Source organism: Clarias gariepinus, chromosome 19, assembly GCF_024256425.1.
Source record: "Clarias gariepinus isolate MV-2021 ecotype Netherlands chromosome 19, CGAR_prim_01v2, whole genome shotgun sequence".
NCBI lineage: Eukaryota > Metazoa > Chordata > Actinopteri > Siluriformes > Clariidae > Clarias > Clarias gariepinus.
In genome coordinates, this window is record NC_071118.1 from 11162920 (window position 1) to 11185043 (window position 22124).

Sequence of the window (22124 nt, forward strand, 5' to 3'; positions counted from 1 at the left end):
CGAGGAGCTTTTTGGACACCAGAGAAGCTGTGCATGCACGTAGTCAGCTAATGATGTGGTCATACATAGGAACACATAAATTAGTGGAAAAGGGAGGACTAGGAGAAGGAGAGTTACAAAATGGAGTGTGTAGTATGATTGGTCAGTGTGGAATTCCATTGAAGGCATTTCCCACAGCTGGATCTGCAGCCCAGAACAAACAAAGCACTTGCTTGGGAATAGAGAAACTAACTCATAGACTTCTTCATCCGCAGTAGGTTTTGCTGCTAATGGAAAGCAAATTTTGCTCAGCAAAACCACTGATGCTTGTTTCCAGGTGATTTTAGTTCAGTTAGCTATAATTGCAATATACATTAGTTTACATTGACCTATGATTGTTGTGGAGATGGTTCATAAAAAGTCAATTTTAAGTAATTTTAAAGTTATTTTCTAGAAGGAGTGCATTTGGGTAAAAAAAGGAAAAATGTTGAGTCTCATGTTAATTTTAGAACATAAACAGAGGATTAGCTTAAACAAGCAAAATTGTTAAATGCTTTGTTTGTTGCGAAAGGACTGAAGATGCTGCCACTCTGCCAAAATTCCTAGATACTCTGTATTACCTCAAGTTTTAGACAGAAGCATAGCAGAGTACTGTAGGAGAAGGTGTTTCGTCCGAGCGTAGTACACAGTCCATCCGTTACTGCTGGATGTTTGGATTATGAGTCCTGGTGGGTAACCGTGCCTCATTGCTACAGTTGAAAAAATGAATCAAAGGAGACCTGTTTTGGAAGAAAAAAATAAATCAGAATTACACTCAAATGGAAAGAGGAACCGAAGTAAGGACTGTCTTCTGGTGAATGCTGAATTCTGTGATGACAGTTGTGGCTATTATGGACATCACTATAGGTAGGTTTGCTCCTATGAATTATTATTACTTTGGTGTTATGAGTACTCTAAATCTATATCCATCTTAGAATTTTTAATTCTAATATAGTTTAACACCTAGTTCATATAACAAATCAAATACCAAAGGGAAGCATCTTTTAAACATGATGTAAGTGAAAGACTTCAATAATTTTTTTAAATGAAAAAAAAAAAAAAACACCTTTAGTTAAATAATTTTAATTGGTGTCTGATCTGTTTAATAAACCTAAGGAATCTGATAAATCTTTTACTTATTTACGAACAAGTGTACATAAGTACTACAAAAAGAATATACCTAAACATGGTGCTTAATTTATAATACTACAGCACTTCAATACTCTTAGTTTTTGCTAATATACAATATACAATTAAAAAGATCTAGCATTACAGTGTAGTGGTCATGTGGTACAATATATTGTTTTTTTTTAAAAGGAGAAGGAATGATGCAGTACATCTTTACAGAAAAGATGCTATTTAATAAAACAGAACTCATGTTGGTTAAGCATTATCTGTGTATTGTATTTAATGACTATATTGTATTATATAGGCTGTTTCTGTATTTATATCTTTCATATCATAAGTATTGTTAGAAAAAACAATTCATGAAAATGCCTGCTTTGGAGCAGAATCAACTATTTTACTCTTAAACTAAAAAATACAGGAAAGGATGTTTGTCTAATTAAATTATAAAGCCATATTAATATAAAGCCACACAACTGTTCCTTCTGGTAGCTAATGTAGACTGACGATCAATGAGTAACGAGACATTTGGTCTAAACTATAAAGGTTAAAAGAAAATTGAAAATACACAGATGTACTGCAGATATTCATTGAGATGGATATTCTCAAATTAATGTAAGCCAAAGGTCTGAGTAACAGATGACTTTTTATAGAAGACACCAGCTGTGAGAAATGAAAACTTATAATAATGAAAGCAATTTCTGCTGTTGAATTCTCTAATCTGATTGGTCAGGAGGGATCTTTTTAAAACAGTATCTTTGAAAAAAGGTTTGTTCATAAGATCATTAACAATTTAAGTAAAAATGGAACTAATGTTCTTAATATGTACTAAATAATAAAAAATATCATAATTAGCCAATTGCTATGTAAGAATAAAACATTCACGGAAATGCTGTTGTGGAAAAATAATCAACGTGTGGAGGTAACAGTAACTCCACATTATAGCAACCTCCCAGAGGTTTTATTCATTGTTTTATTACATAATAATCTTTACATTTATGACAATATTTCTTCCATCTAATTAGAATCATTCTGACTAGAGATTTCAACTAATCTATTTACAGGCTTCTTCAACTTTAAGGCTAGTTTAGGCTATCTGGCTATTTTGGCTTATTAGGCTTATTGGCTTATTAGGCTAGATCTGTCTTTCCAACAGTTCCCACTTTCTGCATTATGATATGTGGTTACCAGAATGATGCCTCTTCTGTGATGCTTCACTATGTGGGAAATGGCAAGCCAATCAGTGCTTCTTCCGCAGTCAAAGGTCTAGAGGCTAAAAGTCTGAAGTGAAAAGAGGTGGGAAAAAGTGGTTCTCCAATTAGTAATGGAGCAAAAAACTCCCAACATTACCCTCACATGGGGCAAATATGCGAAGAAAAATTATTATTACTTAAACAAGAGAGAAACAATTATATCAAGTGTTTACATGTCTAATATTTATCAAATGAATTATCAAAGGTTTACACCACCCTGCTCTTTCCTATGGAAAATTTAATCAGATTGGGACAGTTCAGGACAGTCTGTTCAAACTTATGTTATAACCTGATGGAGTTTTATTTTGATTGCGCTTTTATTCCAGTCATAAGTTGGATATTAATTTTCATGTAAATGCATCTCCAGATAATCTACCTTCTAGTAAGTTTTTTTTTTTACCATGAATTAAATTTTTGAATTATACTGTACTGTAGACTTATGCTGCCTCCTTGCTACAGACTGTTTTTAAATTCTATACAGTACATACATTTTCTTATACAATATGCCTGTTTATTTTTTAGTGACTGCACGCATCAGAATTGGCAGATCATGGCCAAAAGCAGGAGGCAGGCCACACGTGGGGCAGCCTATATGTTCAACGCACATCCCAATAGCCTTACACCTGTGGAGGAGCGCTTCCTTGATGCTGCTGAGTATGGAAACATCCCTGTAGTACGGCGAATGCTTGAGGAGATTCCTGGGCTGGATGTGAACTGTGTGGACTACATGGGCCAGAATGCCTTACAGCTAGCAGTAGCGAACGAACACCTTGAGGTTACAGAACTTCTGTTAAAGAAGGTTAACTTGTCTCGGATTGGTGACGCACTCCTTTTAGCTATAAGCAAAGGCTACATACGGATTGTTGAGGCCATTCTGAGTCACAAGGCTTTTGCTGACTCCAGAAGATTAACCGCCAGCCCAAGAGAGGCAGCAATGCATGATGACTTCTTTGCATATGACGAAGACGGGTCTCGCTTTTCTCATGACATCACGCCAATCACCTTGGCATCACACTGCCATGAGTATGAGATTGTCCACATCCTTCTGGGCAAAGGGGCACGAATCGATCAACCCCATGACTATTTCTGTACCTGTGATACCTGCAACTACCATCAGAAATATGATTCCTTCAGTCACTCACGTTCACGTATCAATGCCTACAGAGGCCTGGCCAGTCCAGCCTACCTCTCGCTGTCCAATGAGGATCCAGTGCTGGCTGCTCTAGAGCTCAGCAATGAACTTGCCTGTTTGGCCAATATTGAAAAGGAGTTCAAGGTACGTCTAATACCTTAGTTTAATTTAAGTTCTCTCTGACAGTCTATTTCTGCTTTACTAAATTGTATCTTTTATTGACCACTTTCCTAAGAATGATTATAGGAAACTCTCTATGCAATGCAAAAGCTTTGTAGTTGGACTTCTAGATCTGTGTCGGAGCACAGAGGAAGTGGAAGCCATTTTGAACGGCGAAGTAGATGAGAGTGCTGAACTACCTGGCCGACCAAGTCTCACTCGACTGAATCTTGCAATAAAGTATGAACTTAAAAAGGTAAGGTGTAAATACAGGGATCGGAAGTATTTCTGACCAGGAGCCATCACTTTGTCCAGAAACAACATATTTTTTTAATAAAAAAAACAAAACAACTGAGGAATAACGCTTTCTGGATGTCTTGTATCCTATTTTAGAAAAATAAACAACAACGCACAGATTGGACTAAAGGATGTCTTTAGGAGAATACAAATTAGAGACCTACTAAAATCTTACAAATGTTGACGTCTTCAGGACTAATTTACTAAATTCCTTGTCACAGAGTATTTTTGCGAAGCAATCTAAATACATCTTCAAGAATCTACAGATTTAAGAACCTTCTCTGGTTGACTAGAGGCCTGGTGTTTATATATATTCATAGTGTAAATCAAAATAAAAAAAAAATGTCAGAGGTAATTATGCCTGTTTGCGAAACATGAATTAGCAAGATGTTGTTCTATGATGGATTTAAAAAAAAAAAAGGGTATGTACTGTACATACAGAAAAACCCTAGCAAACTGGAATATAAACACTAGTGCATGACAGTTGGAACATTTTCATTTAGTTTTTCCATTCAAATATGGATACTTTACGCTCCAGTTATGTTGCAAGCAGCGTCTGAATGCAGAATGCTGAAATCTTGCCCTTTTTGTGTCCAACAGTTTGTTGCACATCCTAATTGCCAGCAGCAACTTCTCTCAATTTGGTATGAGAATCTGCCTGGATTGAGACAGCAGACCATGGCCATCAAGTTGTTGGTGGTCCTTGGTGTTGCGATAGGACTGCCCTTCTTATCCATGGTGTACTGGGTAGCACCGTGTAGTAAGGTTAGTAAACTCAAAAATAAATATTCAGGTTGCTTTGTACTGTAGTTAAAATGACTACATGACTACTATATACAATGTGGTAGTAACAACAAAAAAAATTTAAACACTACATTCATAAGCACAACAGCAAAATCAAGCACATACTGTAGCAAGTTCTTAAATACATCATAATTAAGTCCTAAAGGGAAAATCTAGGTCCTTATTACTTAGCCTGAAAGATGGTGAAAAATAAACACCTAAAAAAAGAAAAGGCTATTCTCACTATACACAGATTACATTATTTCTGTCACATTAAACCATTTTCACAATATAACAGACGTTATATACAAAACGTATACATGCGTATAACAAAAGTGATATTTGTCTTCCTTTAGATAGCCATATATTCATATAGCCAGCAACTAGAATATAATGTTGAATGAGGACTCTGTAGTGTTTTAAAGTTTGCTGTCATGGTTCTGAATTTCCTGTCTTTTTTTTTTTTTTTTGCATTTTATGACTCTCATCTTTTTGGGTGGTGAAGAGATATCCTTCATAGTTCCCATGGTAATTAAAAATAGCAGTGCTTAAAATAGTTTATCATGTGGCTTCATGGCTAGTAAATATATGTGAAATAAATCTAGCTAAATCCCAGTCCAGATAAACAAATCTGCTGAACAGTTATATGCAATTATTTTAGACATGTCTTCACATACGAATCATTCCCGATCAGACTTTTATTTTTGTTCTTTTCAACAGCTGGGAAAAATAATGCGAGGCCCTTTTATGAAGTTTGTGGCTCACGGAGCATCTTTCACTATTTTCCTTGGCTTGTTAGTGTTTAATGCAGCTGATCGCTTCGATGGGAGCAAACTGCTGCCAAATATGACCGTCCATGACCATCCAGCACAGCTGTTTCGCATGAAAACAACTACCTTCACATGGATGGAGATGCTCATCATCTTCTGGGTAATAGGTCAGTCTGAGACATATGTACAATGAGCCTGGTATATGTTACTGTACACAAAAGTTACTTGACTGATAGTGCCGTATCAGAATTTGGCAGCGATGTCCAAAGATGACTCACCCTTTTTCCTTTTCTCTTTCAGGGATGATCTGGGCTGAATGCAAAGAGATCTGGTCTCAGGGTCCGAGAGAGTACCTCTTTGAACCTTGGAATATGCTGGATTTTGGAATGTTAGCGATTTTTATAGCTTCCATTGTCACAAGGATGCTGGCGTACTGGCATGCATCTATAGCACAAAGTTATGTTGATAAACACTACACAGATATAACAAATGTAACTTTACCACCAGAGGTTGAATACTTCAGACTGGGTGAGGAAAAACCTATAAAAACCATATTACCAACATGTGTAATATTAAATAGTGTAATCACAAAAAAAAAACATGAAAATTCTCGCTCTCTCTCTTTCCACCTTAGCTCGTCTATACTGGGTGCCATCAGATCCACAGCTCATTTCTGAAGGACTGTATGCCATTGCAGTGGTTTTGAGTTTCTCTCGAATCGCATATATCCTTCCAGCCAATGAGAGCTTTGGACCACTGCAAATCTCTTTGGGAAGGACTGTTAAAGACATTTTCAAATTCATGGTGATTTTTATTCTGGTATTTCTGGCCTTCATGATCGGAATGTTCAACCTGTACTCATATTATTTGGGGGCTAAACAGAATGATGCATTTACAACGTAAGTAGCACAGAATATAAGTAAGGAAATACATTCTATGAGTGCTCTACTAGAGGAACTAATGTGTAAAACAAAAATAATGTTTTTCAATAATACCATGCTCTTCTCCTATCCCAAGGCAATTAGATTTCTTTTTTCAAAAGATTTTAAAGTGACTTTAGAATTAATTGCACAAGACAGGAGTGTTATGTTGGTTTGGTGGTTATGATGAGAAGAAAGTAATGTTACAACACATGCTCTGTAAATTGTTTTATTCACTATATATGCTATATACATATATAGTAAAGGTGTATATATTGTATATCTCTATGGTATATATTATGTACCATATATCCCATGTTGATCCTTCTCTTACCCTACAAACCCCACAGCATAGAAGAAAGCTTCAAAACACTGTTTTGGGCCATTTTTGGACTCTCTGAGGTCAAGTCAGTGATTGTGAACAACGGACACATATTCATTGAGAACACCGGTTATGTGCTCTATGGAGTGTATAACGTCACTATGGTCATTGTGTTGCTCAATATGCTCATTGCAATGATCAACAGCTCCTTTCAGGAGATTGAGGTAAACCACTTCTTTTCATACATTTCCACATGATAAGAACAATGTCTAGCCAGTTTTAGTCAGAGGAGATAAATTGTTTCTAACACTCAGCTATACACATACTTAAGCAAGAGCGAAGCAGGAATTAAATATCTTTTTATACTGAAGTTTTATGCCAGTGTTTTAGCTCTTAATGTGTGACTGGAATTAAGCAAAAATTAGAGGGTTTGTGCCTTTCATCAAACACTAATGTCTAGCTATTAAATGTAAATTAGTTAACCTTGTTTAACCCAAAAAATAAAAATAAATCTGGAAACTTAATCAAACACTAACTTTAGATTAAGTTTAGATGATATAAGGTAGCTTCCAAGCTGGCTTTCTTGATAAAAAAAATAAAAAAGCTAGAAAAATTACAGATAAATTCTGTTATTCTATTCATCCTGTAGCATGCAAATTGTATTTAAAATGTTCAAATTATTGACCCAAGATTTAGAAGTTTCCATGGTTAACAAATGGTGGAACAAATTACTTGCTAAGAAACATTTCATTATGTCGGTTTTTCTGCAGTCTTTCTCCACTCTGCATATCAATCCTTTGTATGATGCCAAGTTTGATGGACAAACTTTTGAGAAACTCACTCAGTGGACTTTCCCACATTCCTCAAAAGTCTCGCTAGAGCATGCCAAACTGTCACAGATTGAATTTCTTGACAGTTTCTGGTCACTTGACTCACATTTGATACAAAATTTTTAGACATACTGTACATGTACATTTGAATCACCTAGGACTCTGCTATAACCTGTGTCGACCTCATGCCGAACTGTCAAGAACTGTTATGATTTACCTACCAACTGCTACAAAGTCCCTACTTCACTACTTGCTATGAATTGCCAAGACCTGCTATGATTTCTCACTACTTACAGGAACAGCAACATGTGATTTGGATATCTGAAACTACAGAAGCTATAAACCTGCTGTGCACTTCTATAATAAATGTGGCATAATTAGTATGTAGTGTAGTATCTATAAAAACATACTATTTAGTAACTTTTTCTAAAGTGGTCCAGTAGTATGAAATATTTATTCTAATCCATTAGAATAGCTTAGAATAAGGTCAAACCACCTTTAAACCACTACAATTTACATTCAATTAACCCAAGAACTGCTAATGTATAATGTTTTAGTCAGTGACCATTTTCCAAAATTCTAACATGAATTCTATTATTAACATGAAAGTAGGTCTCCACTTTGCATATATAGTAGAAACAGTATTAATAGACTAGTCACAATTCCTGGAGATAATGTAAAGCATGAGCTCAATGGCACACTGCTTTTTCCTGAGCAAAACGATGAAAAATGCTAATTTCCAGCCCATGCAGTTGCAAGTCGAGGGGGTGTGGCTTGGACTGCTCACTGCAGCTGATCCCCCCCCTTCCTCCTGCAACTGAGACACACAGGAACAGAGAATGAACTGCAGCATAAACCTCAAAGCCAGCAGCACTCTTTTGTTAGATTTACAATACTGTGCAAAAGTCTTATCATATTAGCGTATTATTACCATATTATCTATAGTACATTTTTTGTTATATGTTTATCATGTTTGCATTATTTTGTACAAAACCATACCAAACATATCGCAAAATTTAATACATAAATAATAACATTACAGAGAATATTTACTGTAAAAAAGCAACATATAATTTGACAGACCAGTATTCAAATAGAAACAAACAAACAAAAAAAAACTAATAAGGCTCCTGGGTATTGCATGAAAACTGAAAAGAGCAAGTTTGACAAAGTTAACAGAAGAGCTTTTGTGTTTATAAAACTGTTTACAAATCTGTATTTTACACAACTGACTTTTTTCATGCACAGTTTTTAACACCAAATGTTTATTTTATTACTCTTGAGGGCTCTTTATAGAAGTTTCTTTTGTGTAGAAATGTTTTCAAAGGCATCTTTGCTTATGGCATTTGCCCAAAACTTTTGCACAGTACTGTAAGTAAAACCAACTGTAACGTTTTAATGAGTATTTTACTGGTGTTTTGTATTGTTGACCAGGGTATTGTTGCTACACCGCACATTTTTGGTTTGGTGCGCTTATGTCTGCGCGTGCCGCCTGGCTTCTGATTCTTTTCCCCGACTTTTCCCAAACTTGTGCTCGGGTTCCCCATTTTCTCTTGTAGAATGAAAAAGAGTTTTTAAATATTAATTAATTAATTAATTGATTAATTAACATTTTTCATTTTCATTTTTTCTATCTTTTTCTTTCTCTATACCAGAGCAAAACTCTCATACCTGGTGCTATCTAACCTTTCGCACAGGTTGCGCTGGTTTCTGGGAGTTTAAGTATCCTACCAAAAAAAAAAAAAAGTATCCTACCAACCAGGTGCAGCTTGTTCTCTGTGATTGTTACACCAATGGGGTTGCCTAGCAACTGCGCTTGTCTTCTGATCTGACCCACCATAAATCCCTGGGGTGGTCACTCGCGGCTTCATCTGTCGCGCGGGCGGCCATGTTACAGTGACCTCGGATGTTTGTGATAACTTGTTTAAGAAATAGTCAAATACGTGGCCTTTAAAGTACTTTTTTGGTGCATGATATTTCCAATTTCCAAGTCTGACACACCGTTAAGTGTGAACCACAACCGAGAGGGAACCCACACTAACCACTAGGAAAACATACAAACTCCATGCACATGGCGGAAATCAAACCCAGACCCTGGAGGTGCAAGGCGACAGTGCTAACCACTATGCCACCATGCACTGTATTGTTGAACGCAAATGACAGATGTCTAAGAACTACAGTATGGTACAGAAAGGAAGCTAAATTTTGTAATGAAACAAACAGAAGATAAAACAGCTTTACATGCTAAGAAAATTAATTATTGTAACAGTACCTTCATGACAACAGTAGTTTTTACAAAAGTAATTTACCTGTCTAAAAGGATTACTCATATTTAATTGCCTTATTATCTACAATCGTTAGATTTGTTCTCTGTATTTATTTATGTATTTATTTATTTATTTTATGCCTGCAGGATGATGCAGATGTGGAGTGGAAATTTGCCCGAGCCAAACTCTGGTATTCTTACTTTGAGGAGGGCAGGACCCTCCCTGTACCATTTAATCTGGTGCCGAGCCCAAAGTCTGCGCACAGGCTGGGCCTGGGTGTAAAGTCACTTCTGGTGAAACTCTTCCACAAACATGGAGCCATTATGAAGAACGAGGCAGAACTCAGTGAGGTGACACATACACAAACTGTAATCCCCTATGATCTTTCTAATCCCACAATTTCTCTTTTATCTGCATCCACCAGCGCCTGATTATTACTACAGTCACTTAGCATGTTAACAAATGTTAAAGTAAACAACAGTTTTAAAAGGTCATTCCTGTATTGTATCAGATGCATTTCTTTCCATAAGTATGCCTGCTCTAACTTTCCCAAAATGCTTTTGTTTGCTTTCTTGGTCAACTTGTACAGTTAGGGCGGAACAAAACCAACAAAATGACAGGTCATCGATATCAGGTATGACTATCATTGGAAAATTCTTAAATCAAGCCTTGCAGAGCACAGTGATGTACAGCTTAATGCTTTCTTACGTAGATCACTAGACATCATAAAATTTAAACAGCTTCCATTTCCTTTAAATATAGCCAAGTGATGGTCAGTGACTGTCAAGAGTCTTTGTACTGTAACTAACACTGTGTTTATAGATTATAGTAAGTCACACTGTTTCCTAAACCACATCAACCTATTTAAACCTATTCCAAAAATACTGGAATGTCTCAAAATATTAACATATACTTGTACCTATTATTTTATGCTAATCAAGGCACGCAATCATGCAGATTCAGGTCAAATTATTGTTCAAATAAAACATTAGAATGTGGACAAATCTTATAAAGTGACTTTGGCAATGGCTTGGTTGTCTGGTACAGACACGGTAGTTTGAGTATTTAAACCTTAAATTAATGCTTTAATGGGGTGATCAACAGCAGAAAACAGTGTCTATTATGACACTTCTTTTAGGAAAACATCCTGTCCTGGTCAGAGGAATTAAGTAATTCCGAGATTCTACATCTGATTCCTGAGTCAATTTAACAGACTCTTCAGGAATCAGATGTATAATCTTGGAATTTCTTAATTGAGCTCTTTTCAAATACAATGTATATACAAAGTACAATGCAGTTATGGTAGGTTTCTTCATTCTTAAAGAACTATGAGATAACCATCAGTATTTCCACAGTTTCAAGGGGTTAAGTGTGTACTGCACACTTGAAAGGACGCCATTTTGTCTCAGAGCTGTATTGGACTGTAAACTGGGTCTCGTTGAGGATTTTCTAAAATTATGATTATTCATCATCAGGACAGCTATTTTCTATCATCATGCTCCCAGACCGATTCATTAAAATCAATGAGGCAGACTCATTTTTCCTACAAACTTATTTCTCCTGCACCCCCACACGCACACATACAATATACCAGACCTTTAAAACAATGTGTACGTTCACTTTCTCAACAAAACAAAGTTCACAGTCCAAGAAAGAGGAAATCTTTGACACAATGGGGTTCGAGATTCCCCTTGCAAACTTAGTTTAGCAGTTACTTAGCAGTAAAGTCAACATCTGTGCGTGTATATGTGTGTGTGTAACCTTGCATGTGTATGTGTGTTAAAGTCGTCCTACACTGTAACCCCCCTCCTCTCCCTCTCTACGTAGTTGAGGGTCATTCTTTTCAAAGGTAAAGTGCAGGTTATTGAGTTTTATTACTTTATCATTTTTATATGAATATCTTTTAAAATAATTTTTACGTGAAAATTTTTGGGTTGTGAAACGAATCATGGGGAAATTTGCTCTGAAACAAAATGCCGTTCAGGATTCCCCTTGTGATTTAAAGCCACAGAGACAAGATTTCACATTGAGATTTATTTCCTTAGGCGCAGTTAAGATTTTTGGCCACATACAGTAAAAGCAGTGTTGGGTAAGAGGACAGATATAATCAAGTGGATTGGTATGCTTTGCATTGTATATTTGTGTCAAAGGCGTATAAGATTCTTTCTGACTTACAAACAAATCCTATTACGAATGTGCTTCTGGAATGTGCTTCTGGAACTGAACTTGTTCATAAGAAGGGGACAACTTGCTGTATAATTGTAAATATTGTATATTGCAGCAGGTGCGCTGCAGTATGTTTTGTACAATACATATGAGCTACTTTGCATCTAGGAAAGTCCATTGTTCTTAAATCGGGGACATACTGCATTTTTGAAGGAAAATGAAAAGAAGAAATAACATTACAGCACTAAGAATCATGTGGTATAAGATACATGCGCTGTGTGTAGGAAGCACTTTAGCACATTCCTTTTGGACCATGGTTTGTGGTGTTGTCTCCATATGTCGGCATCTTGTACCAAGACAAATTCCTTGTAATGTACAGACAAGTATGCCTTGGTAAAAACAAGATAATTCCTCAAACTAGTCCATGTGGCACCAACAACCATCATGCAGTCAAAGTCACGGATGTTAATGGTAGGTGTGTATGCAAAATTAGGAGCTGAAACGCAAAGATTAAATGCAGAGAAAGCTCTGTTGTGCTGATCCTGCTGAAATGGATTTTATTTTATATTACAGTATACTGTATGTGATATGACAGTGCATGTGTGGTTAAAATAACTTTCATTTTAAATTTACACAGAAGATAATGAAGCGCCTAATCAAGCGGTACATCATCAAAGCTCAAATGGACAAAGAATTTGATGAAGTCAATGAAGGTAAGTATAACTGGTTTTATTTGCATTTTCTTCTTTGATGGCATTGACTGAGGAGAATAACTGAGATTTTTCTATTATGAGTGATTCACGATATGATCGTGTTGCAGGTGAACTGAAAGAAATAAAGCAAGATATTTCCAGTTTGCGCTACGAGCTTCTTGAAGAAAAGTCGCACAACATGGAGTGCATGGCCGAACTTATCAGCAAACTTGAAAAATGTGTATGCTTGAATGCGGAGTGAAACTGAAGTATGTGCAAGACGTTTTTTTGTAATTATGCAGAATCATGCTATTATATTAGCCATTTTTTTAAATTGCAAATGAGCATAATTCAAAATGTTCTCCAGATGACATATCTGACTTTAAACGATAAACTTTCATAGCTGTGATTAAATTGTTTTTCTTTTATAGGAAAGCAGAGGATGCTCGTGAACATAAGCAGTTCAGGAGCCAGCACTAAAGCCTGCTAATAATTGGAACGATTTACTGCATAGTGCTCCAACTCACTCTGGTCTACCCTAATTTAAACACCAGTGACGCTACCCAGGATGAAACAATTACAAATGATAAAAGAATGAACACTGTAAACATGTAGAACGAGCGTCCAGTACACTCCAGTTCTAATGAACATGGCCTTTTTTGTACATTGCAATACTATCTTGAGCCTTTGTGTCAGGGGTTTGTATATGTCTTACACGATTGGATTGAGAGCTGAGAAGATCTGTACAAGAACAAAAAATGTGTACCTGTCATTTTAACTTTATATAACAAATGTGAAATGGAAATAAATTTTTAAATGTTACAAATGTTACAAATTTCAATATTACTGTTCAGTCAATTATAAATTATCGTTAACTTTCATAGTTCAGTTAATTTCTTCTTGTATAATTTTTACTTAAAAAGTTCTTTGACCTTCCACAATCAGTGGTGATTACATTATGTGCCTTAAAGAAATAAAAATACACCAAACTACAAAAACACTTTATAGCAACTTTATCATATTTCAGAATGTCAGTAACACAAGGAAAATTTAAAGGAAGTCAACAGAGAAATTTTTTCTTCTTTTTCCTTTTCGAAAGGACAATCTTGTCAAGAAATACAGGACAATTTTACAAACAACAACAAAACAAATGCAGAACAGTTTCGGATAAAACTAATGAAACAATACATTGGATTAGGGTGGAAACTGCTCCAGGATTTAAGGTAAAAGGGCAAACTGAACAAATATATACTAATAATTAGGTTTTATAGGGCGGTGGAAGATGTAAAACTTCCAACAAGCTTATTAATCGGTTAAACTAACAAATGTGTTTTTAGTATTTGCTTTGAATGCTACTGGTCTTAGTTAGGAACATTTGTTAATATTACATTAAATAATTTTATTAAATATATATTTTTGGAAAATGAGACGATAAAGTTTGACCCTAAATGTATTTTTAACTTGTCTTTAGATGGTTTTTAGATTTAGGGAGAAAAAATCTTTAAATGAAAAAGTTTTAATGAATAATTTCATTACAACAACTAAACAACTAAAACTTTTTTTTACAAGATTTTTTTTTTATTTACTGTTCAAGCCAAAAGGCCACTTGTCCTTAAATGTTAAAATGTGTAATATAACCAACTATGGCAAAGTATAATTTATTATCATAGCTAGCGGGCTAATTAACTATATTTTATGAAATTTAGCTGTGGAAATGTTCATTGACTTTCTATTTATCATTAAATGTAAATGCAGGTTCTAAGACTGAAATATTTTCAAGGTTTAGTTACACTGAATTATTTGTCCTTTTTGATAATGATTTTACTCTAAAAAAGGGGTTAAATATTTAAATATATATTTTGTTAAAATACATTATGATTCTAATAAAAAATGCATAGTTTTTAAATTATTTGAATGTCAAATATTTAAAGATATAGCGAAAAAGTGACCTCTACAAGTTTTTAACATGTCTCAGGTACAAGCATTTGTTGCAATAATTTCACATATGTGGGCCGATAATGGTTGACTTTAAAAAAGACTTGAGAATGAACAGGTATACACATTCAACAAAACATATGCCATGCCATATTGATAGGAATGATGTGGACTTCAATATAGAACAGACATTGAGGTATTATTAATAATGATAATTTGGACATTTTACGGGCAACAATTATGGCATTTCGGGGGAAAATCAGATTTTTCGTTGCTGACACATTTTTTCTCGTTCATGTCCCTTAAAATACATTGAAATGGTAAACCAGTGTGAAATTAAATACAGCAGAACTATTAATGAAATAAGTGCCATTTCAATGAGCACAACAAAACATGTATTAGCAAGGACATCAACTGAGTTGACAACAGATTAGTACTGAGTACTTCCAATACACATCAGAATTGTTTTTTAATACAAATGGACTGTTTAAATGTAAATAAATTAAAATGATAGAAAAATCTGTGTGATAAAAAGTTATGTCTATGAAACATTAGAATGAAGAGACACAAAGAAAAACCATGTAAGTGTGAGTGGAAAATGTAAATGTAACTAGTATTATCATTTATATTTAGTAGTTAGAGCTACAGAGCAGAAAAATTATTCAAACATGTCTTTTCAGGTGGCACTGATTTAATGGAGCATTAATACTGATGGTTATGACATTAGTGCTACTAAGAAAGAAATGACCTAACCACTGATGTCCTGCATCTGTTGCGTTTTGTTTAGCTTCACTAAAAAGACAAATGGGGTGGGGGGATCAAACATGTATATTGGAATGCTGTGGAAATATTTCAGACACACTTTCTCAAGTCCTTGCTTCTGCTCACTGCAGTGACAGATATACATATAAAAAAATACATTCAAAGATAAGTTATACTGGGGAAAAGGTATGAGCGTGAACAGATTAAAAAATAACAAGCAAACAAACAAACAAACAAACGAAAACCTATGAGCATGTCACGTACCATTACATTAATCAGTGTGTTAATTGTAAGTTCTCCTTCATCACTGAACTATAATATAAGAAGCGTAGACCTATGAAATATAACAGGTCAAGGTATCTTATATTATAAAGTTCAACTTGTCAGATCCAGTCTGCGTTATAGCCACCTATAAATAATCAACCTTAGGGCTAACAGAGCCAAAGGCATAGCAGTAAAAAACACTAAATATATATTTTTAGACACCTTCTAATATCTACATCAAACATATACACTCTGTAAGTAATGTATTTATAACAATTTTTGAACTACACATTCAAACTATTCACATACTGCATATGGTGAATGTACAAAATGGTCCCTTTATGGAGAAACGATCACCATGGATACCATGGACTTGATTTTTGCTTTCAGGCCTGGCTAGAGGAACGAAACGTAATTCTCTGGGACGAGTCCAGTCTTGCCATTATACGTAGCTTGAAGCCACCCTGGTTCCACTGACGGGTGCACTGTGCAGACAAAAAACACACACATAAAACATGAACACATCTGTTTTTCAGCTCCTTCTTCTTCTTTTTAATAGGCTTCAAATCCTACTCAGAACTTTAGTTTATTATGCACTAAAGGTCTAAAGATCTTAACATTTCCAGTACTGTGCAAAAGTCTTGAGCCACACCTCATTTCTTCATATTTTGCCTCCAAATAGCCAGACTTTCTTGTATTTTTTATTTAGTTCTCCAAGCATCCTGAAGGACTTTTTGCCCCTAATTTTTCAGACTTTCAGAGTAATGTTTTAGACCTGACCAGTTCCAAATGAATGTTTTTTTTTTTGTTAAACCACACTGTGACCTATAAATCATTCAAGCATAAAGAAACGTATAACTAAAGGCAGGAACCAGTGAGAAGCAGGTGCCTATTACGACAGATGATCAGGCCGGTGTGTACCCCGCCTCATGCCCTTAGTTTCCTTAGTTCCCCTAGCGACCCTGTATACTGGATTAAGTGGTATAGACGATAAGTGAGAGTAAGAGCTTTTGAGCAGTACTGTGGAATATAGCAAACCAATGAACTGTATATAAAATATTGTGTTTGTTCTTTAGAAAAATTAGGAAAACACATTTACATTTATGACATTTGACAGATGCCCATACATCACATTACACATCTGAGCAGTTGAGGGTTATGGGCCTTGCTTAAGGGCTCAACAGTGGCAAATTGGTGGTGCTGGGGTTTAAACCTGATCAGTAGTCCCACACCTTAACCACAGAGCTACCCTATTAGCAAATGGGATTTATCTGATAATGTGAATTTCTGTTTTTTTCCTGTGTGTCTGGTAGAAGAAGATAATGTCTGTCAATGTAATGGTTTCTGTGTCTGTTAGAACTACTACAGAAGGCACTTTTTAAAATCTGATTTATCCTGTATTGTATTGAAATGGCTATAAATTATATAGTAAGTATATCTTAGTTCTGTTATTAAAAAATGGTCTCGTTCCAATCCACCAGCCAGCTTGTTCCTGTCATATGACAGCTGCTAAACGGAGGGTGAAGAATAACATATGCTTCCTCTGAGGCATTTAAAGCCAGCCACCTGCATCAGTTCGAACTGTTGCTCTTGCAGTATCAAAGAGCTCAGAGCTGCAGTATCACAGGAAAGAACTATCCTCCCACTTTCACATACATGAGTTTACAGAAGCCGACTGTTTCTCAGATGAACATGGGAGAGAGTACGCCATCCCTCCCACCCGGACAGCATGGCCAATTTTGTTCTCTTGGACTCCCAGGCCATCAGATTTTTCTGATGATAAGAAAACTCTTCTCTGTTGTGCCATTTCATCACACTGCTGTATGTTGCTCTGCATCAACCCACGTACTATGTGAAAATAGTGGTACACCCTATTCTATGCATCATAATGTCAGTTGTTTCATAAAGTGTGCATATGTTTACCGTTATTGAAGAGAGCTCCCTTAGGGAAGCTGAGTTCATGGCTGTGCTCTGCTTGGCAGGAATACATGGCTTTGGCCTCCCTGTAATCATGTAAGAGGAGGTGAGTTAGAAAGAACACAGCTGTAATGACTTGATAATGATGAAGTGGACAGGGTCAGAGGTGAGTTTGAGACTGGAGGGTATGAACGGGCAAAATCAAATACCAAAGATCTATTCTGAGATTGCAAAACCAACATGGCTCCTAATATAGAAAGCAAACACAAGCAAAAGTAACTCTGTATGACAATCAATCCTGAAATGTTGTGGCACAACAGGGCTAAATATTATTAACAGAGTGGTGAAACTAATAGGGATCATGCTTTGCACTGTGCCTGATGATGTACCTTCCAGCAGGGGCCGGCTGGGAGACCACAGGGCTCTCGAAAAACGCTGCTCTGCAGGCCACCCTACAACAGTAAACAGTGTGTGTCAAATACAAATTCATCTGTTGCACTCACAAAGTTTAGTTTCTGAGCGCTTTACACAGAACCTTAGTATGACAGTTTATTTAACGCCGGCTCCAAACAGACTCATCTTCTCTGAAACACTTGTTTTTTTCCCATGCAGCATACAGGACATCTCTAAATTATGATGGAGGAAAAAAAGCATTTTGGATCCTCTATGTGAGCACTTTGGCAGTCAGAGACGACATTGCCGGCCAGCACTGGGGTCTAATGTCACCTCTCAGCGAACATTTTGATAGTCAAATGTATCCAGCAAACACCCTACATGGCTTTCACATCTTCTATTCAGCCTTTCATGGCCTTTGCACTAAAAAGCATTGAGGCTCAGAGAATACATAAAAGTTCCTTATTTAAAAGACACACCCATTATTGGACAACTGCTAAACTGTAGGAAGCCTGAAAAAGCAGCCATATTGTATTTATTAACTGGAAGTTATTTTTTCTACAAAAGAAATAACATCACATACTCCAATGATTTAATTCAATTATGACATGCAATGTGGTGACCAATTCCCATGAGACTGAAGTGAACATTGCTTACACAGATCCAGGCTTCTGGTATCCGTTGCTCGCTGATGAATCCAGTCTGCATCTGCCCGTGTCTTTAACAGGGAGGTCCGGTAAAGGCAGTGATTTCAGGCTGTCTCTGTTACTGCGAGAAACTAAACTCTGAACTGAACCATGGCAGCTTCTGAAACCTACATGAAACACAAAACTCGATCTTAAAAATAATTATTTATATTTCTTATGTGACTGAGCAAGAATGATACTATATTAGAAATATAACTAGTACTGACACTGTGCTTCGATCTTCTGTGTGCTCACCTTCAGAGATGTGAAGGGAGGTGAGGGAGGAGCAGGAGGATACGGTGGACATGCGGCCTGACCTCCGCACCTCTGGATTCTCCACCTCAGCTCTGCTGGGCAGCTCGGGTGCTGGAGAAGCCCGCTCTGGTGGGAGAACACTAAGAGCCTCCTCCCACTCGCCGTCTGTCTTAGCTGCATCTTCTTTGGAGCTGGAATCAGGACTGGTGGTGCCACCAGGGCTCTTAGGGCCATCAGAGGATGGGGACGGAGTAGTCCAGCACAGGCTGCCTGAGATCTTGTGTTTGGAGCGTGAGGGAGAGGCCGCCTTGGAGCAGCCGTTTTGCTCCGAAGAGTGAGAGGACAGAGACTCCAGGCTGCCCATAGGTGTGCTGCTGGGACTGCTGCTGAACGTGTCACCTGTGATTGAAGAAGGGTTCAAGGATGGGCTTAATAGATTAACCCTGGAACACATGTTGGATGCTAGTATCAGATGGGCTGATTTGAGTATTTCAAAACTCTGAAACGATGACTCTTCATGATGTTTCTAGAGTGTTAATTTAATCATGTGAGTAGCAGTTCTGCAGGTAGAAACAGCTTTTGGTACTATAAGAGAGCTCAGAGAAGAATGAGCACACTGGTCTGAGCTGATAGGAATCCTATCGAAAAAGTGTTGTTTGCTTCCATAGTGATCTCAGAAAACAGCACATCAACTGTTTCAATGAGTCCGTGGCTCTATCAGCCTCTTATTCTTGTTCCTGCGTGACAGGAGAGGAACCTAATGTGGTCTTCTGCTGTCGTACCTGACTCACTTCAAGGTTTGATGCTTTGTGCATGCTGAGAAGCTTGTATGAAGAAGAAGAGTGATATGAGGATATTATACTATATCCTCAAACCTATATCTGGCCATCTTCCCCTACATTTGGCTTTTTTTCCTACAGAACTGTTGCTCACTCAATGTCTTTCTTTTCCTGCCATTCTGGGTAATGCTTAGAGGCTGATGTGTGTGAAAATCCCAGCAGATCAGCAGTTTCTGTAAGACTCAAACCAGCTCATTTGGCTCCAACAACCATGTTACATTTAAAAGTCAGAAAGATTCAGTTTTTCCTTTGTTTGATGTAAAAAATAAGTAAAGCTTGTGACTTGTATCTGCATGATTTGTGTTGTTGTACTGCTGCCACATGATTGGCTGATTAGATAATGGCATACCTACATAACTGCAGCCTTCCTAACAGCTTGAATCAATTTAGACATTTCCAGTTGACCTTATATTTGTCCTGCCTTCTCTACCACTATTGTGGTAGTATCATTGTTTTTCCCATTATTAATATTAATAGACTATGTAATAAAATAGATGTTCTTGATGATCAAATGTAGTGTAAAACTTGATAGTCGTATTGATCTAATTATACATTTAATGGGAAAGCTGTCACAGCACCAGCTACAGAGCTACAGCACCAGCTGTCACAGCACCAGCTACAATAAAGATCAAAATGTTTTGCATTACACTACATTGTATGCCAGATCTACCCTCAATGAAAATATTTTTCGGCATTTGACCTTGGTGTGACCTTTTTTCCTGGTTTAAATTGTTTCCAAAATACAATCAGTTCATTTGCTGGTTACAATGACAAAGGCTGTGGATTGACAAACAGACATCCCGAAGGGCACAAAGGTATAAAAATACAGCTGCTGAGAGCTGGAACTGGGCCTACACAGCCTCATATAATAAAAGTCTGAAAAGATACACACTGTCAGCATCGGCCAGGCAGAGAGCAGGCGAGTACAGGCCTCTGGACTTGCGTGGGCCTGATGATAGGCAGATGGCTTTGCTGCGGCGTGAGCTGGAGCGAGACTGAGCCTGAGGCTGAGGTAGAGGCACATTGGGATCTGGAGACTGATGAAAGATCTGAGAAACATCAATGAAATATTACTCAGTATGCTTGCTGCCATAAATCACAACTCAACTTCGTAAGACACTGAACCTGAGAACAAAGGCTTGATTGTCAGCCTCTGCCGCAAAACTAATGAATTCTCCTCTTTGTGTTTGCTAAACAGTGACACCTGCTGTTGAATTTAATTAAATAAAACGATGAGTCAATCTTGCCTTCTCATAGTTCTCTATAAGAATCTCCACCACAATGTTTTGAAATTTGATGTTCATCATGGCGGCCACGGTTTCCTCCTGGGAGCGCATCAGTGTAGGGCCGAAGATCACGCCGAGATTAGAGACTGTCATCAAATTCTTCTGGCTGTGTGTGGAAACCCTGTGAATGACACAAACTCAAATTAGCTTTCACTACCGCTGATCACCAAATCATGAGTCACTATGACTTGTATGATTGGCTTTACTTTAAAAGGGGTCATTTCAAAACATTCCAAAGCCATAAACCTATTCTGGTGCTATATATGACCTAAACCTCTAAGAATGTTATGTGTCCGCGGCCACAAGCTCAAATAACCCCATACTTCCTAATGAAAAGTCACGTACTAACTTGCATTTTCCATCATCCTGTTAATGGAAACCATTAGGACATTTTTTCCCCCAACATGGCCTAATTTTGTTATACCAACTCCAGGGTTTACCCAAGCACCCAGAGAAAATCCATTTTCTACCCCTGTAATACAGGGTTCTGCTATATCAAACCAAGAAACAGGCAATATTGCTAGAAAGAATGAATTACCAGTAAAATCAATTTAAATCCTGTATAATGTCAGAATAACCTACACAAGCAGATGTTTGACCAGGATGTCCAGCATCTCTCTGTTCTTCTCTGGCAGCTTGTGCACGAGAGAATGAACCGCACAGACTCTGTAGTTCTGATCGTCGGACTCTAAAAATGCACAAAACACATTTTTGTGAAGATTTAGTTTGTTAAAGTCATCTGCAATGCTTTAAACATTCATTTTCCATTTTCCCATTTGGAACGCTCAGAGGAACAAGTCAGGGCAGCTAGAACTCACTGACTGCCATGATGAAGTCCTTATGAAGTCTATAGGTTAACAGGGGTTCAGCCAGACACCTGCATGCAGAAAGCAACCGAATTATCATGCATGATTTCGATATTAACCAATGAATTAGGGTTTACTCAATTAATTAATTCCTAACCTGAGGTAATTTTTGAGACCACTGGTGATGGTTTTATTATCCCAAGTGTCTGGGTCGAGGTCCATGTCTGCAGGAGCTTTGGCAGCTGCA

At 37.0% G+C, this 22124-nt stretch overlaps 2 protein-coding genes across 6 annotated transcripts in view; one reads left to right on the top strand and one right to left on the bottom strand.

The window, feature by feature from the left end:
* The first annotated feature begins 74 nt into the window (after nt 1–74).
* trpc6a (transient receptor potential cation channel, subfamily C, member 6a) lies at nt 75–13635 on the top strand. 5 transcript variants are annotated; one of them, XM_053477957.1, is made up of 13 exons: nt 75–885; nt 2919–3672; nt 3764–3943; nt 4585–4749; nt 5488–5704; nt 5838–6065; nt 6172–6436; nt 6808–7003; nt 10023–10244; nt 10466–10510; nt 12680–12755; nt 12863–13003; nt 13166–13635. In XM_053477957.1, the coding sequence occupies exons 1-12, from the start codon at nt 743–745 to the stop codon at nt 12994–12996; spliced, it is 2625 nt and encodes an 874-aa protein (XP_053333932.1). In that variant the 5' UTR covers nt 75–742; the 3' UTR covers nt 12997–13003; nt 13166–13635. The 5 variants fall into 5 exon arrangements, 4 of the variants coding, with proteins under 4 accessions (XP_053333932.1, XP_053333934.1, XP_053333935.1 ...); XM_053477959.1 differs by having other exon boundaries at nt 10023–10226; XM_053477960.1 differs by lacking the exon at nt 10466–10510 and having other exon boundaries at nt 10023–10226.
* A 95-nt stretch (nt 13636–13730) lies between these two features.
* The window catches only part of arhgap42a (Rho GTPase activating protein 42a), a 45685-nt gene continuing 37291 nt past the window's right edge, over nt 13731–22124 (bottom strand). The window contains exons 15-24 of the mRNA XM_053477956.1: nt 22035–22119; nt 21890–21948; nt 21654–21759; nt 21033–21192; nt 20678–20834; nt 18947–19345; nt 18663–18819; nt 18002–18064; nt 17619–17698; nt 13731–16180 (exon numbers count right to left, since the gene is read on the bottom strand). Of these exons, the coding sequence (XP_053333931.1) occupies nt 16092–16180; nt 17619–17698; nt 18002–18064; nt 18663–18819; nt 18947–19345; nt 20678–20834; nt 21033–21192; nt 21654–21759; nt 21890–21948; nt 22035–22119 (1355 nt within the window). The 3' untranslated portion in view covers nt 13731–16091. The remainder of the gene's footprint in view (nt 16181–17618; nt 17699–18001; nt 18065–18662; nt 18820–18946; nt 19346–20677; nt 20835–21032; nt 21193–21653; nt 21760–21889; nt 21949–22034; nt 22120–22124) is intronic.

Bases quoted from the DNA above. Each gene is read 5' to 3' on its own strand.
- trpc6a (XM_053477957.1), top strand. From the start codon at position 743: ATGAATCAAAGGAGACCTGTTTTGGAAGAAAAAAATAAATCAGAATTA. The intron at 3,673-3,763 runs GTACGTCTAATA...CACTTTCCTAAG, and splicing joins ATATTGAAAAGGAGTTCAAG to AATGATTATAGGAAACTCTC. The intron at 12,756-12,862 runs GTAAGTATAACT...ATCGTGTTGCAG, and splicing joins ATTTGATGAAGTCAATGAAG to GTGAACTGAAAGAAATAAAG.